At 46.2% G+C, this 22,542-nt stretch overlaps 1 protein-coding gene across 4 annotated transcripts in view; it reads left to right on the top strand.

Moving 5' to 3' along the window:
• Positions 1 to 22,542, top strand: part of LOC143805724 (integrator complex subunit 6-like) — a 140,403-nt gene that overhangs the window by 94,357 nt on the left and 23,504 nt on the right. For all 4 annotated transcript variants that reach the window (XR_013221309.1, XM_077285315.1, XM_077285312.1 and 1 more), the window contains 6 exons: positions 9,314 to 9,463; positions 10,911 to 11,000; positions 11,805 to 11,988; positions 12,862 to 12,990; positions 13,397 to 13,560; positions 14,389 to 14,541. Coding sequence is in view for 3 of the 4 variants with exons in the window: in XM_077285315.1 (XP_077141430.1) it covers positions 9,314 to 9,463; positions 10,911 to 11,000; positions 11,805 to 11,988; positions 12,862 to 12,990; positions 13,397 to 13,560; positions 14,389 to 14,541 (870 nt within the window). In the remaining variant the exon portion in view is untranslated. The remainder of the gene's footprint in view (positions 1 to 9,313; positions 9,464 to 10,910; positions 11,001 to 11,804; positions 11,989 to 12,861; positions 12,991 to 13,396; positions 13,561 to 14,388; positions 14,542 to 22,542) is intronic.

Below are 22,542 nucleotides of genomic sequence, written 5' to 3'. Positions count from 1 at the left end.
ATGAGAAATTACACAGGAAAAGAGGTGCAAAAAGCCATGGAGAGTCATGACTCCAAATTACATCTATCAGTTATTAGAAAGCAATTCTGCCACTTAGGATCAGCTGGTTCAACTGATGGCCTACAAAAAAGACTTATTACCAAGGTGCCACACAGGAAACCTTTCATGATGGGTAAAATCAGTGAGCTGTCTCAAGACCTTCACAACCTTATTGTTGTAAAACATACTGATGGCAATGGTTGCAGAAGAATTTCTAAACTACTGAAGGGTCCAGTGAGCACTGTTGGGGCCATAATCCGGAAGTGGAAAGAACATCCTATCAACATAAACTCGCCACGATGAGGTGCTCCCTGCAAGATTTCAGACAGGAGTGAAAAGAATTATCTGAGTTATTCAAGAGCCAAGGACCACCTGTGGAGAGCTACAGAAAGACCTGGAATCAGCAGGTACATTAACTTTCTTAGAATAAGAAATGCTCTGAACCTCCAATGGCCTATATGCACACTTGCCATGCAAGACTCCATTGCTGAACAAAAAGCAAGTTCATGAGCGTTCAAAGTTTGCTCAACAACATTTAGGGTATGTGCACACGTTGCGGATTCTCTGCGGATCCGCAGCGTTTTTTGAGGTGCAGAAACGCTGCAGATCCGCAAATGAACTTGCCTTAGGGTATGTGCACACGATGCAGATTTGATGCAGAATTGGTGCAGAACTGCAGCAGATTTTTCTGCTGCAGAAACGCTGCAGAACTGCACTGTGATTTACAGTACAATGTAAATCAATGTGAAAAAAAAAAGCAGCTGTGCACATGGTGCAGAAAAATCTGCGCAGAAACGCTGCAGATTTCAAAGAAGTGCATGTCACTACTTTTGTGCGTTTCTGCAGCGTTTCTGCACCCCTCCATTAATAGAAATCTGCAGTGGTAAAATCTGCACAAAAACGCATAAAAAACGCACCTGCTGATTCTGCCAGGAGATGCAGATTTAGTGCAGAAAATTCTGCACCACATTTCCTACGTGTGCACATAGCCTTAGACAGGCCCAATGAAATACTGGGAGAATAATCTGGTTAGATGAGACCAAAATTTAACTCTTTGGATGCCATAATACACACCATGTTTGGAGGTCTAAAGGCACTGCATATCACCCCCAAAAACACCATACCAACAGTAAAGGTTGGAGGTGGGAACATCATGGTGTGGGGCTATTTTTCAGCATACGGCACGGGCAAACTTCTTTTAATTGAAGGAAGGATGAATGGACAAATGTACCGAGGCATTCGTGATAAAATTCTGCTGCCATCTCTCAGGAAGATGAAGCGAGGGAGGACATTTCAGCAAGACAATTCCAAACACAGATAAGGAAACTCTCAATTGGTTTCAGAGAGAGAAAATAAAGCTGCTAGACTGGCCCAGGCAATTACTGTACCTGAATCCAATAAAAAATGTGTGGAAGGAACTAAAGCTCAGAGTTCATAGGAGCTCATGGATCCTTCAAGATGTGAAGTGTTTGTGTGTCATCACCAACAAAGGCAATTGTACAAAGCATTCTATTTGTGTGTTCAATACTTTTTTCCCTGTCTCATTTCTCATTATTTCACATAATTTAATTTATGAACATCTATGGTTTGTATTCTTTGCCTGTAAGAATTGGATGGGTTATTACTGACATCTGGTGAGAATTTCATGTCAATAGCACCTTTAGAAATATATTTAGTTAGAAAATTGGTGACGTACCACCTTCACTCTGCCCAATAAATTGGTTTTATAGAGAGGTTTGCAATGCCAAATGTTGTTTTTGCAAGGATGTGTTTTTTTTTTCAAATAAGCCATTTTTGTTTTATTAATAAAACTGGGATTTTGGGTAGGCAAGTGTGTAAATAGATGTGTTTGCATTAATGTTTTTTTCTCTGTACACAGTGTTTTTTTTAAATTAACAATACTAGTGCCATAAATCTTTAATGGCGTTGAAAACGATTGTACTACTTATGTAGTACAGAGCTTTATATAAGCTGTCAGTGTATGACCGGTCGTCTCCATCGACAGCGGACAGACTAAGATATAGGGAGGATGCAGAAACCATAAATGCCATATTGCTATAACAACAATCCGCCACCCCCAAATGCACAGCAGAGTTCCTGATGGGCTATAAGGGGGAGCGTTTTCCTTCTGTCAAGCTCTTCACATGCAGATATCCCTATTCTCACCAGTGGAATCTGAAATGTCAGTATTTGGATCACAGCTGTGTCCGCTCCCATGCAGCTGATGCTTCTCTGTGCAATAGCCGGCTTCTGCTGCGGACGGCACGGACACAACTCCTGTGCCATCCCTGAGAAGTAACTGTACGGCTGATTGCGGTACTGCAGTCACATACATATGTAGGAAGGGGTTATATAAACTCACTCACTTTTTTTTTTTTTTCCCCCGTTCTTTAACCCCTTCCTGACGTGTGTAGTGTATATATACGTCATGCTGGGGAAGCACTTTACGACCAATGCAGTATATATACGTCAAGGCGATCGGTCTCGCACAGGAGGTTGTGTGCGGGTGATTGCTGCTGAGTGTTCAGCTGGTACGACAGCGGATACCCGACACTCACCGCCAGGAGATGTGCCCGCACCACTTCCGTTAGTTTAACCCGCTAAAAGATGCTATCAATATTGATTGCAGCATTTAGAAGACTGGCAGAGGAAGGGGGCCCCCTCAACCCTCCGGCGTCATCGAGGGGCCGATCGTTGCCATGGTGACTTGATGATATCCGGTAAACCAAAACGATTGTTTTCATACCGCCGAACAAAGAGGAATGAAACCCGATCAAAAAGATGAATGTAACTAAAAATGATATTCCTGAAAACATCATTCTGTCCCGCAAAAAACAAGCCTCCATACAACAGAAAAATAAGTTGGAGCTCTCAGAATAAAGCAATGCAATATTATTTTCCTTTTTCTCTAAAATAGTTTTGTGTGGAAGCGCCAAAACCTAGTAAAATATTTAAATTGGATATCTGCAATCTTAGCGACCTGAAGACAAAGGCTGCCTTGTCAATTTTACCACATGAGGAGCTTTATACCAACCCCCTTCCCCCCCCCCCCCCCCCCCAAAAAAAAAAAAAAAAAAAAAAAAGCTGCCGGTTTTTGTTCATTCTGCCTTGCAAAAATTGGAATAGAAAGTGATAGTGTTATTTGCTCGAAGATGGCACCAGTAAAAAAGTCAGCCCATCCCGCAAAAAACAAGACCTCACATGCCGTGACAGCAGCCGAACGTGAAAACCCGATCTAAATCTGATATCGCTGTAATCTCACCGACCCAAAGAATAAAATCGTCTAATCACTTATACCACGCGAGGAACCAATTCTTGACCAACTACTTATTTTTTCATTCTGCTAACCAAAAGTTGCAGTAAGGCTTGGCTCTTAAAAGTGCCGTCTGCCAGTTTTGTGCACTTCTGAAACGGACACTACTGAACAGAGGCGAGACGGAGTCCAGGGTATCTCTGCTGCCTCATTGTAGTGAATGGATCCCTCCGGGATTTCATCTGAATCACATCACTTGGAGATCTAGAAAGAAAACAAAGTGGCCAGCGTAGAGCGCCAGATAAATGTGATCCCAAACGTTATGTAAAATAATAGCTTCAACTCAATCCACAAAAAAAGCAAGTCCTCACTCAGATCTGTCATCTGTTAACGGGGAAATATAGGGGGCTTCCACATTATTTGTAGCACAAATTCTCTAGAAAAAGGTAATGGCTCCTCACCTCCAAAAGAAATTCAGCAAATTATGCGCTTCCAAATGCCCCCTCCCATCTGAGCCCCAGTGTGCATAAACTGCATTTGGCACCCACATGTTTGGCATTTCTGTAGTGATGAGAGCTCACGTAATGTACAAGTGGGTGTCTCCAGAAACATGAGCTGGGCATAACATACTGGTCACTACAACGTACTGGTCACTACAACGGCAGTTTGCAATTTTCACTCAGCAGCATCCACTGCTGTGTTTCTGGAAAACACCCATGGAGCCAAAATAATCACTACAATCTAATATATAAAGCTGAATGTGTGTGTGTGTGTATGTATGTATGTATGTATGTATGTCCGGGATTGGCATCTGAACCGTAGCAGCTACAGCCACAAAATTTTGCACAGTCACACGTCTGGACCCCGAGAGCGTCATAGGCTATGTTGTGAGGTGAAATTTTAACCCCGCGCTTTCCAATTCACCAAACAATTTTGCCCCTATCTACATAATGGGGAAAAAGTGAAAGGAAAAGTGTTGGAGGCGTCGCAGCTACAGGCACAAAATTTTGCACAGTCACACGTCTGGACCCTGAGAGCGTCAAAGCTATATTGTGAGGTGAAATTTTAACCCCGCGCTTTCCAAGTCACCAAACAATTTTGCCCCTATCTACATAATGGGGAAAAAATGAAAGGAAAAGTGTTGGAGGCAAATTAACAGCTGCCAGATGTGAACAAGGGGGACTTAAAGAATGACAGCGATGGCACCAAAGAGTATATACTGTACAGTTGCTAAGGTGGGGCCCCAACATGGGATAATCACACCACCACGGGGATATGAACACACACACAAAATGCGCCACACACTACCACGTGCTCGAACACATATACCACCCTCAGTGCACATTTCACCACACATACACCAACCTCGCCACATAAAAGTAGAAACACAAAAGTCGCCGCTCAAAACTCGCCACGCGCAAAACTCTCCACATGCAAAACTCGCCACACGTGCAAAACTCGCCACACGCAAAACTTGCACACGCAGAAAAATTGCCACACGCAGAAAAATTGCCACATGCACAAAAGTTGCAACACATGCAAAAGTTGCCTCACACAAAACTTGCACATACTCAAAAGGCACCACACATAAAACTCGCCACGCGCAAAACTCGCCATGCGCAAAACTTGCTGCACACAACTTGCTACACTAACCTGTCACATGCAACTCGACACACAAAAAGTTGCTACACGCATGTCGCCACACAAAACTCATCTCACAAAAGTCCCTACATGCATGTCGCCACACGCAACTCAACACACACAACTTGACACACGAAACTCGCCCTAAAACACACACAAGTCTGGTATCCTTCAAAAATAAAAATCTGATTAATAAGCAGACAAACTACAAGAGCAACAAATGTACCATATAGGAATCCGGCAGCTGTCAGTCACATGACCAGTCTATTATGTGTATGTGTGAGCTAATATATACTGCCAGGGGGTGGGCTTACTGTTGGCTGGGGATTTATCAGGCTGCCATTTTAGCTTACAAATACTGAGGTAAAAATACTGACCAAATAACGTGTGAACGAGGGCTAATACAGGAGGAGATGGCATACAGCTATATACTATATACAGGAGATGACACACAGGTATATACTATTTACAGGGGAGATGACACACAGGTATATACTATATACAGGAGGAGATGACACACAGATATATACTATATACAGGAGAGATGACACACAGGTATATACTATATAGAGGAGGAGATGACATACAGGTACATACTACATACAGGAGGAGATGACACACAGGTATATACTATATACAGGAGCAGATTACCTACAGGTATATAGTATATACAGGAGGAGATGACACAGGTATATGCTATGTATAGGAGGAGATGACATACAGGTATATACTATATACAGGAGATGACACACAGATATATACTATATATAGGTGAGATGACACACAGGTATATACTATATACAGGAGATTACATACAGGTATATCTAATATATAAAGCTGAATGTGTGTATGTATGTATGTGTGTATGTCCGGGATTGGCATCTGTACCGTCGCAGCTACAGCCACAAAATTTTGCACAGTCACACGTCTGGACCCCGAGAGCGTCATAGGCTATGTTGTGAGGTGAAATTTTAACCCCGCGCGTTCCAATTCACCAAACAATTTTGCTCCTATCTACATAATGGGGAAAAAGTGAAGGGAAAAGTGTTGGAGGAAAATTGACAGCTGCCAGATGTGAACAATGAGGACTTAAAGAATGAGAGCGATGGCGACAAAGAGTATATACCGTACAGTTGCTAAGGTGGGGCCCCGACATGGGATACTCACCACACACGGGGATATGAACACAAACACAAAATGCGCCACACACTACCACGTGCTTGAACACATATACCACCCTCAGCACACATTTCACCACACACACACACCAACCTCGCCACATAACAGTCGAAACACAAAAGTCACCACTCAAAACTCGCTACATGCAAAACTCGCCATATGCAAAACTAGGCTCACGCAAAACTCGCCACACGTGCAAAACTCACCTCATGGAAAACTCACCTCATGCAAAACTTGCACACACAGAAAAATTGCCACATGTACAAAAGTTGCACCACATGCAAAAGTTGCCTCACACAAAACTTGCACATACTCAAAATGCACCACACATAAAACTCGCCACGCGCAAAACTCGCCATGCACAAATCTTGCTGCACACAACTTGCTACACTAACCTGTCACATGCAACTCAACACACAAAATGTTGCTACACGCATGTCGCCACACAAAACTCATCTCACAAAAGTCGCTACATGCATGTCGCCACACGCAACTCAACACACACAACTTGACACATAAAACTCGCCCTAAAACACACACAAGTCTGGTATTGTCCTTCAAAAATAAAAATCTGATTAATAAGCAAACTACAAGAGCAACAAATGTACCATATAGGAAATACGGCAGCTGTCAGTCACATGACCTGTCTATTATGTGTATGTGTGAGCTAATATATACTGCCAGGGGGGAGGGCTTCCTGTTGGCTGGGGATTTATCAGGCTGCCAATAGCAACCAATCACAGCTCAGCTTCTATTTTGCTACAGTTAATTAACCTGAGCTCTGATTGGTTAATATAGGCAACAAAGACATTCTCAGTATAACAAAGCTAATATATGTTGTGAAATGCTTCTATTTGCTTAGTTTTTGCCTTTTAATAATTACATTTCTATCTATTTGTTTTGTGGTTTTTGTGTGCAGAATAAATTTTTGTTAACACATTCTATTTTGCTAACAGCAGTCATTAACCCGGGCGAAGCCGGGTAGTACAGCTAGTTGTAGATAAATTTGCAGAGGGGTACAATTTCAAAAATGCGGTCACTTGAAGTGGGTGTCTTGCTCTTCTAGGAATTAGGGGTTCTGTATATGGAGTCCGCAAACTATTCTAGGAAAATCTGCGCTCCAGGAGGCAAATAGCGCTCCGTCCCTCCCGACTCGCTGTATAGCTAAGCAGTATTGTACAGCCACATATGGGGCATTTCTACATTCAGTCGATTTTAAAAAATAAAAAATTTTACACTGTCATATAGACCCCTCTTGTCACATCAAATGTGATGTGGTGCCTAAAGGAAAAAAAATTTAGTAAAAATGTTCTGAAGTTTGTAGCAGGAAAGATATATATCTTGGTACCGTGTTAGCCAGTAGATAGAAAAATGTTTAGAATTGAGAGTCCTCCGTGGTTGATACCTTTTAATGGCTAACTGAAAAGATGGTAACAAATTGCAAGCTTTCGAGACTACACAGGTCTCTTCGTCAGGCATAGACTAATACAAATTCTGAAGAATCACATATTTATGCACAACATAGCACAGAACAAAAAAAAACCATGGATAAGACAGGTGGCATGAAGCAGAATTACCATGAGAGATAAACAGTTATGTCCATAAATGTTGGGCCAGTTCTTGGATAAGGAATGTTTTATTGTCCTGATTGGGGTCTCTGTTGTGATGACCCCTCATAAATATGTGATTCTTCAGAATTTGTATTAGTCTATGCCTGATGAAGAGACCTGTGTAGTTTCAAAAGCTTTCAATTTGTTACCATTTTTTCAGTTAGCCATTAAAAGGTATCAACCACTGAGGACTCTCAATTCTAAACATTTTTCTGAAGTTTGTAGAAAATTTTAGATTATTTCCACATATAAACGGAAGTCATATTGATGAAACGTTATTACTATCGTGAATAGAGATGGGTGGACTCCTGGATTTTCAGGTTAGGCCAAACAGTGTAAAAAAACAAAAAAAAACAAAAAACGTTTTGGTACCAGAACAGTACCCAAACCCAGACCCCATTCACTTGAATAGGGGGGCCCGGACATCCAGTGTTTGCCACGCTATCATCTGCATGACAGAGTAGCAAACACTGCTCCTGTTGGGAGGTAAAATCATTACCTCCCTTCAGACAGCTGTGGTTCCCATGCTGTCAAATGACAGCGTGAGCCCAGAGCTGTGATCTGAGGTAAAAAGTTTTTGTCCGGTCATTGGTGTCAGCTGATGGGACTACTACGCCAATCAGCCTACACTTGCTACTGCTAAGAATAGTGAGAGCAGGTGGTGGTTGATGGGAGTATTCATCAGCCAGTGCGTGCGGTATTAAAAAAAACAAACACAAAAGTGCTTGGGTTCATCTGTATTTTTGATAACCAGCCAGGCAAAGCTGACAGCTGGGGCTGCAACCCTCAGCATTAGCAGAGCCGGTTATCAAAAAAGATAGGTGCTCACATTGTTTTTTTTTTTTTATTTATTTAAATAAATAAAAAAATAATAAAAAAAAAGGCGTGGGGTTCCCGCCCCTTCGATTTTTGACAACCCGCCAAGCTAAAGGCTGGTATTCTCAGGTTGTTAAGGGGCCATGGATATTTGCCCCCACCTTCCCCCCCTAAAAATAAAAGAAGAAAAGGCGCATCTATTGGATTTGCCCAGTTCTTCCCACTTGCCCTGTAGCGCTGACAAATGGGGTTCATATCTGTGGGGTTGATGTCACCTTTGTATTGTCTGGTGATATCAAGGCCGCATATTAATAATGGAGAGGCGACTGTAGGACGCCTATCCATTACTAATCCTATAGTTATATGGTAAAGCCACACAGCCTGGCTGGTTATCAAAAATACAGGGGAACTTTTTACCTCCGATCACAGCTGCAGGCTCACACTGTCATTTGACAGCTTGGGAACTGTGGTGGGAAGACTGGCAGTAATGATTTTACTGCCGAACAGAAGCAGTGTTTGCCGCGCTGTCAAAGGTGTTCCTTGTAAAGTCCGTGTTCGGTGTCTGTGCCCGAACTGCTGGTGTTCGGTACGGACGCTGAACTTTACAGTTTGGGTTTGCCCTTCTCTAATCATGAAGTACAACATGGTCAGAATTGTACAATTTGGCCTGGTCATGAAGGAGAAAACTGGCTTGGTGGCTGAAGTGGTTAAGTAAGAATTTGTGTAATTTGCAGTTAAATACAAAAAATTTATTTATTTATTTTTTTCTTCATAGGCCGGTTGGAAGGAAAATCATGCAACATTCATGAATGAGCTGAAGAACCTCCAGGCATCAGGACTCACCACTCTTGGCCAAGCACTAAGATCTTCCTTCGATTTACTCAATTTGAATCGTCTGGTGTCAGGAATTGATAACTATGGACAGGTATGTGTCATGTTTCTTTTTATTGTACCTAACTCGCCAATATAACAAATGAGTTTGCCTTCCATGGAAAGTAATTTCACATAGCTAGGCTGTATTAGGGGTGTGAATTCTCAGACCTTTACGCCAGCTTTTCCCTGCACATTGATGCTCCCAACCACCTGCTGGGCGGCATAACATTAGGGTACCGTCACACAGTGCAATTTTCGTCGCTACGACGGCACGATCAGTGACGTCGCAGCGTCGTACGATTATCGCTCCAGCGTCGTAGACTGCGGTCACACTTTGCAATCACGGCGCTGGAGCGATGCCGAAGTCCCCGGGTAACCAGGGTAAACATCGGGTAACTAAGCGCAGGGCCGCGCTTAGTAACCCGATGTTTACCCTGGTTACCAGGGTAAACGTTAAAAAAACAAACAGTACATACTTACATTCCGGTGTGTGTCCTCCGGCGTCTCAGCTTCTCTGCACTGTGTAAGCACAGCGGTCGGAAAGCACAGCGGTGACGTCAGACGTCACCGCTGTGCTCGCTTTCTGGCTGGCCGGCGCTCACAGTGCAGAGAAGCTGAGACGCCGGAGGACACACACCGGAATGTAAGTATGTACTGTTTGTTTTTTTAACGTTTACCCTGGTAACCAGGGTAAACATCGGGTTACTAAGCGCGGCCCTGCGCTTAGTTACCCGATGTTTACCCTGGTTACAAGCGAACACATCGCTGGATCGCTGTCACACACAACGATCCAGCGATGTCAGCGGGTGATCAAGCGACGAAAGAAAGTTCCATACGATCTGCTACGACGTACGATTCTCAGCAGGATCCCTGATCGCTGCTGCGTGTCAGACACTGCGATATCGTATGGATATCGCTAGAACGTCACGAATCGTACGGTCGTAGCGATCAAAGTGTGACTGTGTGACAGTACCCTTAGTTCTGCAGTTGCCTGTGCAGTGGGTTACCGGGATTGCTGATGTGCAGGAGAAAGCCAAAAGGGCCAAGGTGCTGCCCTTAACACTGCAAGCCTTACATTCTTGAGATCGGAAGGATCGCAGAGGCTGGACCCATCCCACACCCCGACCCCCAAAACTTCTGGTGTTATCAGAACCTATGTTGTAGGCAAGAGGAGCAGAGAGTGAAAGTGAGATACTCCTGGCACCGCTTATCTCCGGAGGCCGTTCAGGAAGATCAGCTGTGAGAATCTAGCATGGCCGTTGTAATTGCCTTCCGACAGTGAATACACCTGCGTGTTTGGCATCTCCTCTGTAGACGTTGGCCAGCTGATTCTGTGAAGACGAGCTTTACTGATGGCAATGACAGAATTGGCTGCTGATATATCTGACGCTGCAGAGTACAGTTGTATGGCCGGCCTTGGCTTGTATGTATTTTTACACATGTAAGAAAATTCCATTTGAAAATGTGATGTAAACTTTGTTTCTGTTACTCTATTAAAGGGAAGAAATCCTTTCTTTTTGGAACCCTCCATTTTAATTACAATCACAGATGGGAACAAACTTACCATTCCTTCAGGTGTTTTGGATGAGGTAAGTGCCCTTCATTGTGTATTTGTATTCATCTATCCGTTGTTGAGTGGGTTTTTTTTTTTTTTTATGTTTTTTTGCAAAGTTAGAAGTGAATCCAAGAAGAAGTAGGAGTCACTCCATTATATTTCCCATATTATTTTTCTTAGATTTGGATTAAAAATATATCAAAAATGTCACCAGTGATTCCAGTCCTTAAAGCATTTTTCTGGGAGTTTAAAAATGTATTCTAGGATGTGTAAAAAAAAAAAAAAAAAAAAAAAAAAAGTCTGCAGAGGACATTGAGGTTTTTTTTTTAAAAGCACTAAGTTGGTGTATACTCCCCGACTTTAACCCCAGTTGATCTATTTGAAGTCATTCCAGTGATCAGTGCCAGGACTGGGGGCAGTGACCCATTCTTTAGTTATCGGACTACTGTGGTTGGCTACACTGGTCAGGTGACTGAAAGGCCTTGTCATCAGATGGATCACAGTCCTCGGCAATCTGATGTACAAAGAGCCGGCCACATACAGTCCCAGTGCAGACCACCGGATCTTGCTGATCTGCCTTCACAGGGGTTAGTAGCCTTCAGTTTATTATGATTTTTAACCGTCCATGTGGTTTCCAGACTTGTTTTCCATTTTATGTTGATGGTCTCCTCTTATGTATGGGCTGTGGCAAGCCAAAGAAATCCGCGTAGTAGTCATTGCTTTTACAGGCACCTAGTGTATAATTTTTTTAGGCATTGATTGAGACTTTTCCGGATTTAAAATTCAGTTGCTTAAACTGTTCTCCATTTCTTTATCTTTTTTTTTTTTTTTTTTTCAGCTCCATCTTCCCCTGAACTCTCCATTGCCTGGAAGTGAGCTTACAAAAGAGCCCTTCCGGTGGGATCAGAGGCTGTTTGCGCTTGTACTTCGGCTTCCAGGAGCTTTGTCTGCAGAGCCGGAGCAGGTTGGGAGTGTACCGTCGGATGACTCTTCTGTTACTCAGATGTGTGAAGTCACAGGAGGTAGGACGCTCGTTCTGCTTCTCTCAGAAAACTTATTACAAGCTGTACTGATGCCCTTTATTTAAGGCTGCACGGCAGCTTGTGGCCACACAGAGATCACTGACCCCTATGGTGAAAGCGGTCATGTGGTGACCAGCACGTTACCGCTGGCGAATTGCTGGATTTCTGCCTCATCACATTCACGGTCATTAGGTGTGATTCAATCAGTTCAGCATTGCAATCCTGTGCCGTGCGTCCACAAGTCTTCGTTCACCCCTAACCTTAGTGTTGTATGGATACAGCTATAATGATGAAAAATTGCATTTGAATTGTGTTGAAAATGTGTTTATGGTAGCTATGATTGAATTCTCAGTGCGTTTCCCATTTTTCTCTGATACTTAGGCTGAATTTAGTTTTTTTTTTTCTTAAGCAAAAAAAATAAAGATTTTCATCATTGTGACTATTTGTCATATAAAGGCAAACATTACTGATGGCTTCCCAGGCTTATCTTGGCTTTGATAAGTCATAAATGGACACCTCATGGATGGCACCTCTGTGTTTTTTTTTTTTTTCTTCAGGGTCAGTACCTTCTTAAATAAGCAGGTTTGATCTGCAAATTATGCACCTTAATGCGTTTGATCCAAGTTTTTGCTAAGTTTTGCCCCACCCCCGAAAACCTGAGATGTGGAAAGACCTGTAGAATAAAATGGGGACATGTTCTATCCGCATAATAAACTGGGTGTAACATGTATGTGACACTCGGAAGTGTGAATGAGTCCTAATGGCTATTCTGTAGCCTCACACTAAAGCCTATAGTTCCACCTCCTTTCATTTTTGCATGGACTTTTTCTTCCATTATTAGTTATTATTGTTGGAATTGTGTTCTCATTGCAGGCCGTTCATACTGCGTCAGGACACAGAGGATGTTGAACCAATGTTTGGAGTCTTTAGTCCAGAAAGTTCAGAGCGGTGTTGTGATCAACTTTGAGAAGAGTGGTCCTGACCCTACGCCAAATGGTGAAGGTAAACATGCTGTGACTTTGGGCACCATCTATTGAAGAATGACACAAAAGGGAAATGATTGCTTCAGTAGGGACCATGTCACCCAGGGACCACTGCTGGTGTCTCCTGCTCAGTACGATGTGTAGCAGTAGAGGCTTTGCTGTGAGCCGTGTCAGGGATGTGTGCATTACAGGACATCTATAGCTCCATGTAAGCAAAATGTAATTCTAAATAGGCAAATGGCGGTCGTTCCAAATTATCAGGTAGTAGAGCAGGGACATCAAATTCACAGCCCATCAGGAGACCGAGACCACAACCTGCGCCTGCCAAGACGCTCACTGAACCTCTCTTCTACATGGTTTTATCAGGCCATTTGTTCACCATTGTTTTAAATCCACCAAATATTTTGTTCTTTTGTTTTCTCTAGATGTTCTTCCGGATTCCCTCAGGCCCACTAATTCTTTTGCTCCACTTGCATGGCACAGTTGTCATAAACTGATCTATGTGCGGCCAAATCCAAAAACCGGTGTTCCTGTTGGACATTGGCCAATTCCAGAGTCCTTCTGGCCCGATCAGAACTCGCCAACGTTGGTAAGTGCACTCATTATGTCACATCCTTTACCGTGGGAAAGGGATTTTCCAGGTAAATGGTTAAAGGTGTTCGATTAAAGCAAGTTACCACCTATCCACAACTGGGACCTGAATCAGTTGGTAAATCGGGAAATTTGGGAATTATCCTAGTTACAGAAAAGCATAGCCCATTCATTCTGTATGGGGCTGCCGGAAAAGGCCGAACCCCACGCTCGGCAGCCCCATGTGGAATGAATAGCGCGGCGGTTGAGCATGTGCACTGGCGCTCTGTTCTTACACGGATAACGTTTCCTGATTCTATCAGTGTGGGTGCCAGCGTTCCCTCTGAATAATACTTTACCGCCATCCTGCAGTTAGGTGAAAGCTTTATAACGTACAACCCCTTTCATCACTCTCTAATAAAAAGTTCTGCAATTTTCTCTTCTACTTTTAAATCCTCTTCATATTTTATTGCTGTAATGATTTTACTATAATGACCTAATTCTGGGGATTCTTGACAATTGCTCCTACAAAGGTTTAAACAAAAGCCATTCATATGTTTTGCAATTTGCTTTTCATCGTACCTTGCACGTTACAATGTGACTCCATGCCATTGTCCTTTGTGGCGATGTAGCCGCAGCATACAGCCATCGTTGGCCATGCAAAGTCTATACAAACCTGGTGGGGTGACAAGTGCATCCATACTGACGTAGTGTAGCAGACTACAGAGGATTTGTGAGACGTATTGGGCCATGCTCACACTTTGCATATGTGTGTATATGTTTGTGCAGTGAGTCACTAGACTCTGATGATGGGGTCTTTGCACTCATGTAGTGTCTTCCTTTTCAGCCCCCACGCACGTCCCATCCTGTGGTGAAGTTCTCTTGTGTGGACTGTGAGCCTATGGTCATTGATAAGCTGCCTTTTGACAAGTACGAGCTCGAGCCGTCTCCGCTGACACAGTATATTCTGGAACGAAAGTCTCCTCACACCTGCTGGCAGGTGAGTGCAACCTGGCATCGAAATGCTTCAGTGGGCAAGCTGGGGGGAATGGCAGAACCGCAGCTGATCTGCTGGTGTTTCACTTGTCTGTAAAATGTGGCAATTGTGTAATATTTAAGCCTGTTGGTGAATTTTTATTTCTAACAGTTAGTTATAAGCTTGGTACAAATCCTCTAAACATTATGGACCCAATTCATCAAAGCTTTTACACAAAAAAGTGTCATAAAAGCTTAGTTAGAAAATTTTGATTCAACTCAAAATTGCGCCAAAATGTTACAAGTTCCAGTATAGCGTGTGTTTTTTGTCACGTGGGGTCAGAGTGGTGGAATGACTCCACAGCTGGTCTAATTCATGATGAGCTGTGGTGGTCCCTACACCAGAAAATCTCACTCCAGTCCCTGACCTCTTCATGAATAAGGAGCGTCTGACCGTACCTCACCCTTCTTTAAGACCAGTGAGAAAATTGCCTGCCTTGATGAATCTCTGCCAATTTTTTTGTTTGACTGCAGGACCCAGTATCGTGGGTGTAGGCCCCACCATTACAAGCCAATAGTAGGTGTAAAAAAATAAAAAAAAGTCTCTGCTCTCTCCTGAGATCCTGAGCTGTTCAGTCTACACCTAGGTAGGAGCACTCCGTACTTTAACCCCCATCTCATGGATTGATTATAACTTTCAAAATGAAACCAAACCTTTTAAGCATCCCCTTTGCAGTTTAATATAAAGATTGTCTACACAGAAAGTGGTGTAAACATACGATGCTTTAAAAGGAACTTGCCAGTCAATTTATGCTGCCCAGATCACGGGTATCATGAATCCGGGCCGGGCTGCACGATTGCCGTCAGGTATAGTTTTCTACAAAACTCTTCAGTAGAGAAAATATAGTTTCTTTCTCGCTTCATTGGGGGACACAGGTAACCATGGGTGTATGCTGTTGTCACTAGGAGGCTGACACTATGCAAATAAAGAAGTAACTCCTCCCCGGCAGTATACACCCTCCGACAGGCACCAGGCAACTGTTTTTGCTTAGTGTCTGTAGGAGGCGGACCTGGATCTAACACCAGATCCGCATTTCTTTTACAGGGATTTGTTGTGTGTTTTTAATCATTTCCCCTTTCTTTTTCAGATACTTTCTTCAGGGTAACAGGGTGCAGTTTTCTCACCCTGTCTTCCCCACTTTGAGCGACCGAGAGAGCAGTGTGGTATCACCCACATCGCACCCTCTCGGACCCGCTGGGCAGGACTTTGTCCCCTGTCACCCATTCGGGTGTTCAGGGTGACCCTTTCTTCGGTGGCCAGTCCTGCCCGTTTCCCCTCCTCATCCCTCTCCTCGGAGCGGGCTGAGAGGAAGACGGCGGTCACATCCAGTGACCCTCTCCCCCTGTGCAGGGGTCGACGCCGTCTTCTGCGCCGGAGAGTCGTGGCGCGGGAAGGAGGACTACTTCCAGGACCCTCTATCTACCAGGGATCCTGATGCTTCCTCATCTGCAGGTAGGGAATCTTCAATCAACAAAATCCCCCCTCCACCCCCACCAATACCCTGCCCAGCGGTGATCCCCTCTTACCATAGGGGTGCATCTGACAGGGAAGTGGGCTTCATATTCGGGCGTTGAGACCACGTAGGAATGGGAGCAGGAAGGCTGGCATCTTTTCCCCCTCCTTATTCAAACTTGCAGGCCCGTTCGCCCGCCATTTCTCTCTGCCTCACAGTTTATTTTTTCCCTTTCTTGCCGCTTGAGCGCCCTCTTGTGGCGGTCGACGGTATAGCGGCCGGATTACTTTCAGTTTTACAGGGGGCGTTCCTTTCTTTCCCCCCTTCGATCCTGTGCACGCCCACAGCGTCGCACTTTCTCCGCGCTCTTTTCTCCTGCTTCCTGTCAGCGTGTCAGCGTCTGCTCATCGCGTAGGACACAGGATTTCTCGGGAACACAGGCACCTGCGGTTACCGCTGTCTTTCACCAGGCTCAGCGCTACCTCCTACTCCACCTGGCAGTATTCTCTGGGGACAAGGTAATATCCACCTATGTCCGACCCCACCCCGGCCTTTGCCCCTACGGCCATCCATTACGCCTGCGCTCACTGTAAGAAAAAGTGGGTTTCAGGTCAGCCATCTCCTTTCTGCCCGTCCTGCGTTCCTCCCACCATGTCAGCTCCCCTGGAAGCTTCAAGGTCCCGGGATGAGTGCACCCCCCCTCCCCCGGAGTGGGCTGTTGCTATGTCTCAATCTGTGTCCAACCTGACTAAGGTATCTCAGTCTCTGATCCAGGCACTTGAACGCATCCCGCTTCTCTCTAATGCCACCAGTGCCACGAACGCCTCTCACGGCGATTCGCCCGCACCTGTCCTAGACTCTCACAGAGGCAGACCGGACAAAAGAGACAGAAAACGGACCTTATCTAGATCCTTCTCCAGTTCACCGGACCACATCGGGATTCCCCTATCTGCCCGTTCCCCTTCCTCACAGGCGGACCTCGGGTCTGACGTAACTTCTCAGTCGGAATCTGACTCGGATGCAGATCAGACTTCCGGAACACAAGACATGGTTGATAGCCTTATTTCAGCTATCGTTCAGACGCTTGATCTTAAGGAGGATGAGGCAAGCTCTCAGGACGTCTCCATTGCTTTTAAACGGATTAAACGTCCCTCTAGGGTTTTCCCTAATCACAAGGAGTTTGACAACACTACCGCCACTCACTGGGAAAACCCTGGCAAGCGTTTCCCAGGTAGGAAACTGCTTGATGTGTTATACCCTTTTCACTCCGACTTGGTCTCCAAGTGGTCCGAGTCTCCTAAGGTAGACCCGCCTGTGTCCAGGCTATCCTCACAGACAGTTCTGTCTATTCCGGATGCGGCTTCCCTTAAGGACCCCTCGGACAGACAAATCGAGGCGCTAGCAAAATCAGCATTTGAGGCCTCCGGAGCCTCCCTTTGCCCTATTTTCGCCTCATCATGGGTAGCCAAGGCTGTATCAGCCTGGGCCAAGACCCTGCGCAGGGGCATTTCGGCCTCTGCTCCTGCTGAAGAACTGTCTGAATTAGCGGATCAGATTTCACTGGCGGGAAAATACCTGATGAATGCCTCCCTTGATGCAGCGGCCTGCTCTACCAGGGCTAATGGCAACATTGTCGCCATTCGCCGGATTCTTTGGTTAAAGGCGTGGAACGCTGACCCCGCATCTAAGAAATCGCTCACTGGTCTGCCCTTCCAGGGCTCCAGACTCTTCGGCTCGCAGCTAGATCAAATGATCTCAGACGCTACTGGCGGTAAGAGTACCTCCTTACCCCAGTCCAAGCCTAAACGTCCCTTCAACAGGAGGGGTCCCCAGTCCTTTCGTCCCTTTCGGTCTTTTGCCTCTTCGGGAAACCCCGTCCAGGACCGTTCCTCCTCACAAGGGGACCGAAGAAAACCTTCTGGAGGGCCAAGAGCCACCCCGCAAAACCATCGGGATCTCGGGGCCGCAGGTTTTCTAATAAATGACGGGTCGCCCCCACCTGGAACTCCTTCCAGGGTGGGAGGCCGCCTGCTTCTATTCTCAGAGGTTTGGCTTTCAGTAGTCGACGACGCATGGGTCAGGGAGATCGTCACGTCAGGCTACAAAATAGAGTTTTCTTCGCCCCCAGGAAGACGTTTCATGCTCTCTCGTCCTCCCAAACAGCCCTCTCATCTCCCAGGGCTTCTCCAGGCCGTCGATTCGCTCCTCGCCTCGGGAGTCGTAGTGCCGGTGCCTTTTCGCCAGCGGTTTTCCGGGTTTTATTCAAACCTGTTCGTGGTTCCAAAAAAGGACGGCTCTCTCCGTCCGATTCTGGATCTCAAACGATTGAACCGCCACCTTCGGATTCAACACTTCAAAATGGAATCTCTGCGCTCGGTGATCACGTCCTTGGAGCCGGGAGAGTTTCTGTGCTCAGTGGACATTCGGGATGCGTACCTTCACATTCCTATTTGCGTGCAGCATCAGAGGTTCCTCCGATTCGCGATCAGGGAGCATCATTACCAGTTAACTGCCCTCCCCTTCGGGCTGGCATCTGCTCCCAGGGTCTTTACGAAGGTCATGGCAGCTGTCATGGCCATCCTGCGTTCAAAAGGGATTCTGGTAATCCCATACCTCGACGACCTATTGATCAAGGGCTCATCCCAGGGGGATTGCAGCCAGAGCCTCCATCTTACTCTGGACACCTTAGTTCGCCTAGGCTGGTTGATCAACTACCAGAAGTCTTCCTTGATTCCAACCCAGCGGCTGGAGTTCCTAGGCATGGAATTCGATACCTTTCGGGCTCAGGTCTTCCTTCCCAAGGAGAAGTTTCTTTCTCTTCGTCGGGGTGTCAGAGCGCTAAAGGGTCCGAGTCCTCTGTCCCTTCGTCTAGCCATGAGAGTTCTGGGGAGAATGGTCGCTTCTATGGAAGCGGTCCCCTATGCTCAGTTCCACTCTCGTCCCCTCCAGCTGGCTCTTCTGTCTGCCTGGGACAGGAACCCGCTTTCCCTGGACCGTCCGTTTCGCCTCTCCCCCAGGGCGAGACAGTCTCTCTCTTGGTGGACGCTGTCCACCTCCATTCTGCGCGGGAGGTCATTTTTACCCCCCCCACTGGCAGGTGATTACCACCGACGCCAGTCTCCAAGGTTGGGGAGCGGTCTTTCTCCACCTCACAGCCCAGGGCCGCTGGACTGCTCGAGAGGCGTGCCTCTCGATCAACCTCTTGGAAATCAGAGCCATCTTCCTAGCCCTCATCCGCTGGGAGTCCCTCCTTTCGGGAAAGCCGGTCCGCATTCAGTCGGACAACGCCACGGCCGTGGCATACATAAATCACTAAGGGGGGACTCGCAGCAGTCAAGTCATGGCGGAAGTAGCAAAAATTTTCCGCTGGGCGGAGGGTCATGTTCCCTCTCTGTCAGCCGTCCACATCCCAGGGGTGGACAATTGGGAGGCCGACTTTCTAAGTCGCCAGGGCATCGTGGCGGGCGAGTGGTCTCTTCTTCCAGCAATCTTCAGCCAGATTTGCCAGCGGTGGGGCGTTCCAGACGTCGACTTGATGGCCTCCCGGGCAAACCACAAAGTTCCCCAGTACGTCGCCAGGTCTCGGGACCCGATGGCCGTCGGATGCGACGCTCTCGTGATCTCTTGGGCCCAGTTCCGGATGCCCTATCTGTTCCCGCCTCTCCCTCTGATTCCAAGGGTCGTAAAGAAGATCAAGTCGGAAGGGGTCCCCGTACTCTTGGTAGCTCCAGATTGGCCTCGCAGAGCCTGGTACGCAGAGCTGATAAACATGTTATCGGATGTTCCGTGGAGACTTCCGGATCTTCCGGACCTTCTTTCACAGGGGCCTCTCTCCCACCCGAATTCTCGGTCGCTGAATTTAACGGTATGGCCGTTGAGGCCGCAGTCCTGAAGAACGCGGGTTTTTCTCATAGCGTCATCCAGACTATGATAAGAGCGACGAAACCGGCCTGATCGCGTGTCTACCACAGATGTTGGAAGGCCTTTTTCCGGTGGTGTCAGGATAACAATCTGTTTCCTATGACCTTTTCCCTTCCTTCCCTTCTCAGCTTTGTTCAAACGGGCCTAGATTCGGGTCTTTCCCTTAGCACCTTGAAGGGTCAGATCTCCGCTCTATCAATTCTTTTTCAAAGAGACCTGGCTTCCCTGCCTCAGGTGAGGACCTTCATCCAGGGGGTTGCTCATATAGCTCCCCCTTACCGGTCTCCTGTTGAGCCTTGGGATCTCAACCTCGTCTTAGATGCCCTGCAGCGGCCGCCCTTTGAACCGCTTCAGAATGTCTCCTTCTCGCTTCTATCTTGGAAGGTAGCCTTTTTGATCGCCATCACCTCCATTAGACGGGTTTCAGAGCTGGCGGCTTTATCCTGCCGTTCTCCCTTTCTGGTCCTGCATCAAGACAAGGCGGTTCTTCGTCCGGTTCCTTCCTTCTTACCGAAAGTTGTCTCATCTTTTCATATCAACGAGGACATTGTCCTCCCGTCCTTTTGCCCTTCCCCGGTTCATCCATTGGAGAAATCCCTTCACAAGCTGGATGTGGTCAGGGCTATCTGGATTTACATCGCCAGAACTGCCTCTTTTCGTCAGGCCGATCCTCTGTTCGTCGTCTCGGATGGGCGTCGAAAGGGTCTTCCTGCCTCCAAGTCCACGATTGCTCGTTGGATCCGTTCGGCGGTTTTGGAGGCATACCGCGTCCAAGATAAACAGCCTCCTTCGGGGGTGAAGGCTCACTCTACCCGGGCGGTGGGAGCTTCCTGGGCAGTTCGTCACCAAGCTTCGGCCTCGCAGGTTTGCAAGGCCGCTACGTGGTCTTCCATGCACACCTTTGTCAAATTCTACGGGGTGCATACTCAGGCTTCCGCGGACGCGAGCCTGGGTAGGAGGATACTGCAGGCGGCGGTTTCTCACCGGCCAACCTGACTCCTCTTTTTCTGCAGAATACCCGCCCTAGGGACTGCTTTTGGACGTCCCATGGTTACCTGTGTCCCCCAATGAAGCGAGAAAGAGGGATTTTTGGTTCTTACCGTAAAATCTCTTTCTTGGAGCCTTCATTGGGGGACACAGCACCCTCCCTTGAAGTTGTACCGTGTTGGCTAACGTGCCGTTGTTGTGGGTTGGTACATAGGTTGAGTTTTATATTACCTGTTCCTACTACTGCTTTTGCACCAACTGAGTTGCCTGGTGCCTGTCGGAGGGTGTATACTGCCGGGGAGGAGTTACTTCTTCTTTATTTGCATAGTGTCAGCCTCCTAGTGACAACAGCATACACCCATGGTTACCTGTGTCCCCCAATGAAGGCTCCAAGAAAGAGATTTTACGGTAAGAACCAAAAATCCCTCTTTGGCGTTCCCCACCACTCAAGATGATTGACAAGTCTCTCCCATCTGTGCACATGGGGAAAGACCTGTCCATCACCTGCAGCTTAAAGAAGCCAGCTGTGGTGACTCTGGACTAGTCTGGTCTGACTATGGTCTCCTGCCTGTTCTTCAGACTGTGCTTTCTTTGCTGGAGAACAATACCTGGTTGCATTCATGCAGCCAGGACCTGGTGCACGCTGCTCATTGTTTAGGCAGTAGGAATTTACTAACAGGTTCCTTTTTAATTACCTGCGCAAAAGGGAATCTGTCACCTTCTTTATTCTGCACGGCTTGTCCTAGAGGCAGAGAAAGGCAAGGCTGGCACAATGGAGACAATGGAGTCCAAGTCAACGTCACAAAACCAATAAATAAAGCATTTAAAAAGACAACATGCAAAACTGACTGATCCTCCATCTGTCACAAAGACCAGCTGAATGTACTGAAATAAGTCACTAGTAGTGATGAGCGAATATACTCGTTACTCGAGATTTCCCGAGCACGCTCGGGTGTCCTCCGAGTATTTTTTTAGTGCTTGGAGATTTCGTTTTTCTTGCCGCAGCTGAATGATTTACATCTGTTAGCCAGTTTGATTACATGTGGGGATTCCCTAGCAACCGAAATCTAGTAACGAGTATATTCGCTCATCACTAGTCACTAGACGCTCGGGGAGTTCTTGCGCTACCGGAGCAGAGCAGGGAGATGTGAAGGACATCTACTTAAACCTTCCCTGCATAAGATGTCAGTGTACCTAACCACTTTATGGTGTATACTGCACCTCTTAAATATTGTCTACATCATTCCTCAAGGCCCAAGAAGAATTTTAAGTAAAAAGCATACATTTAAACTGTCAAAAGCTCAAATATATAAATAGCAACCAAACCCATGGTCAGGTCAAGAACCCCACCACAAATGAACCCGACACAGTGCAGCCAGTCAGTAGTGGTACTGGCGAGGAGCTGTATGACTAGGTATGCAGACATAAGGTATGAAATGTGCCAAGAAAAATGTCAGAATAATGCAATACCTGAAATAAATTCACAAAAAAAAAAAAAAAAAAAGTTCCTAGACATGAAGTTATGATGACTGCACTCATATCACTGCTTCATGTCGCCTTTTTCGCGAACACTTAAGCAGGTTGTGAGTTTTTGCAGCAAATAT

The sequence above is a fragment of the Ranitomeya variabilis genome, chromosome 2 (genome assembly GCF_051348905.1).
Source record: "Ranitomeya variabilis isolate aRanVar5 chromosome 2, aRanVar5.hap1, whole genome shotgun sequence".
Taxonomy (NCBI): Eukaryota; Metazoa; Chordata; class Amphibia; order Anura; family Dendrobatidae; genus Ranitomeya; species Ranitomeya variabilis.
The sequence above is the reverse complement of the archived record's forward strand: the minus strand, read 5'-3'. Positions and strand labels throughout refer to the sequence as shown.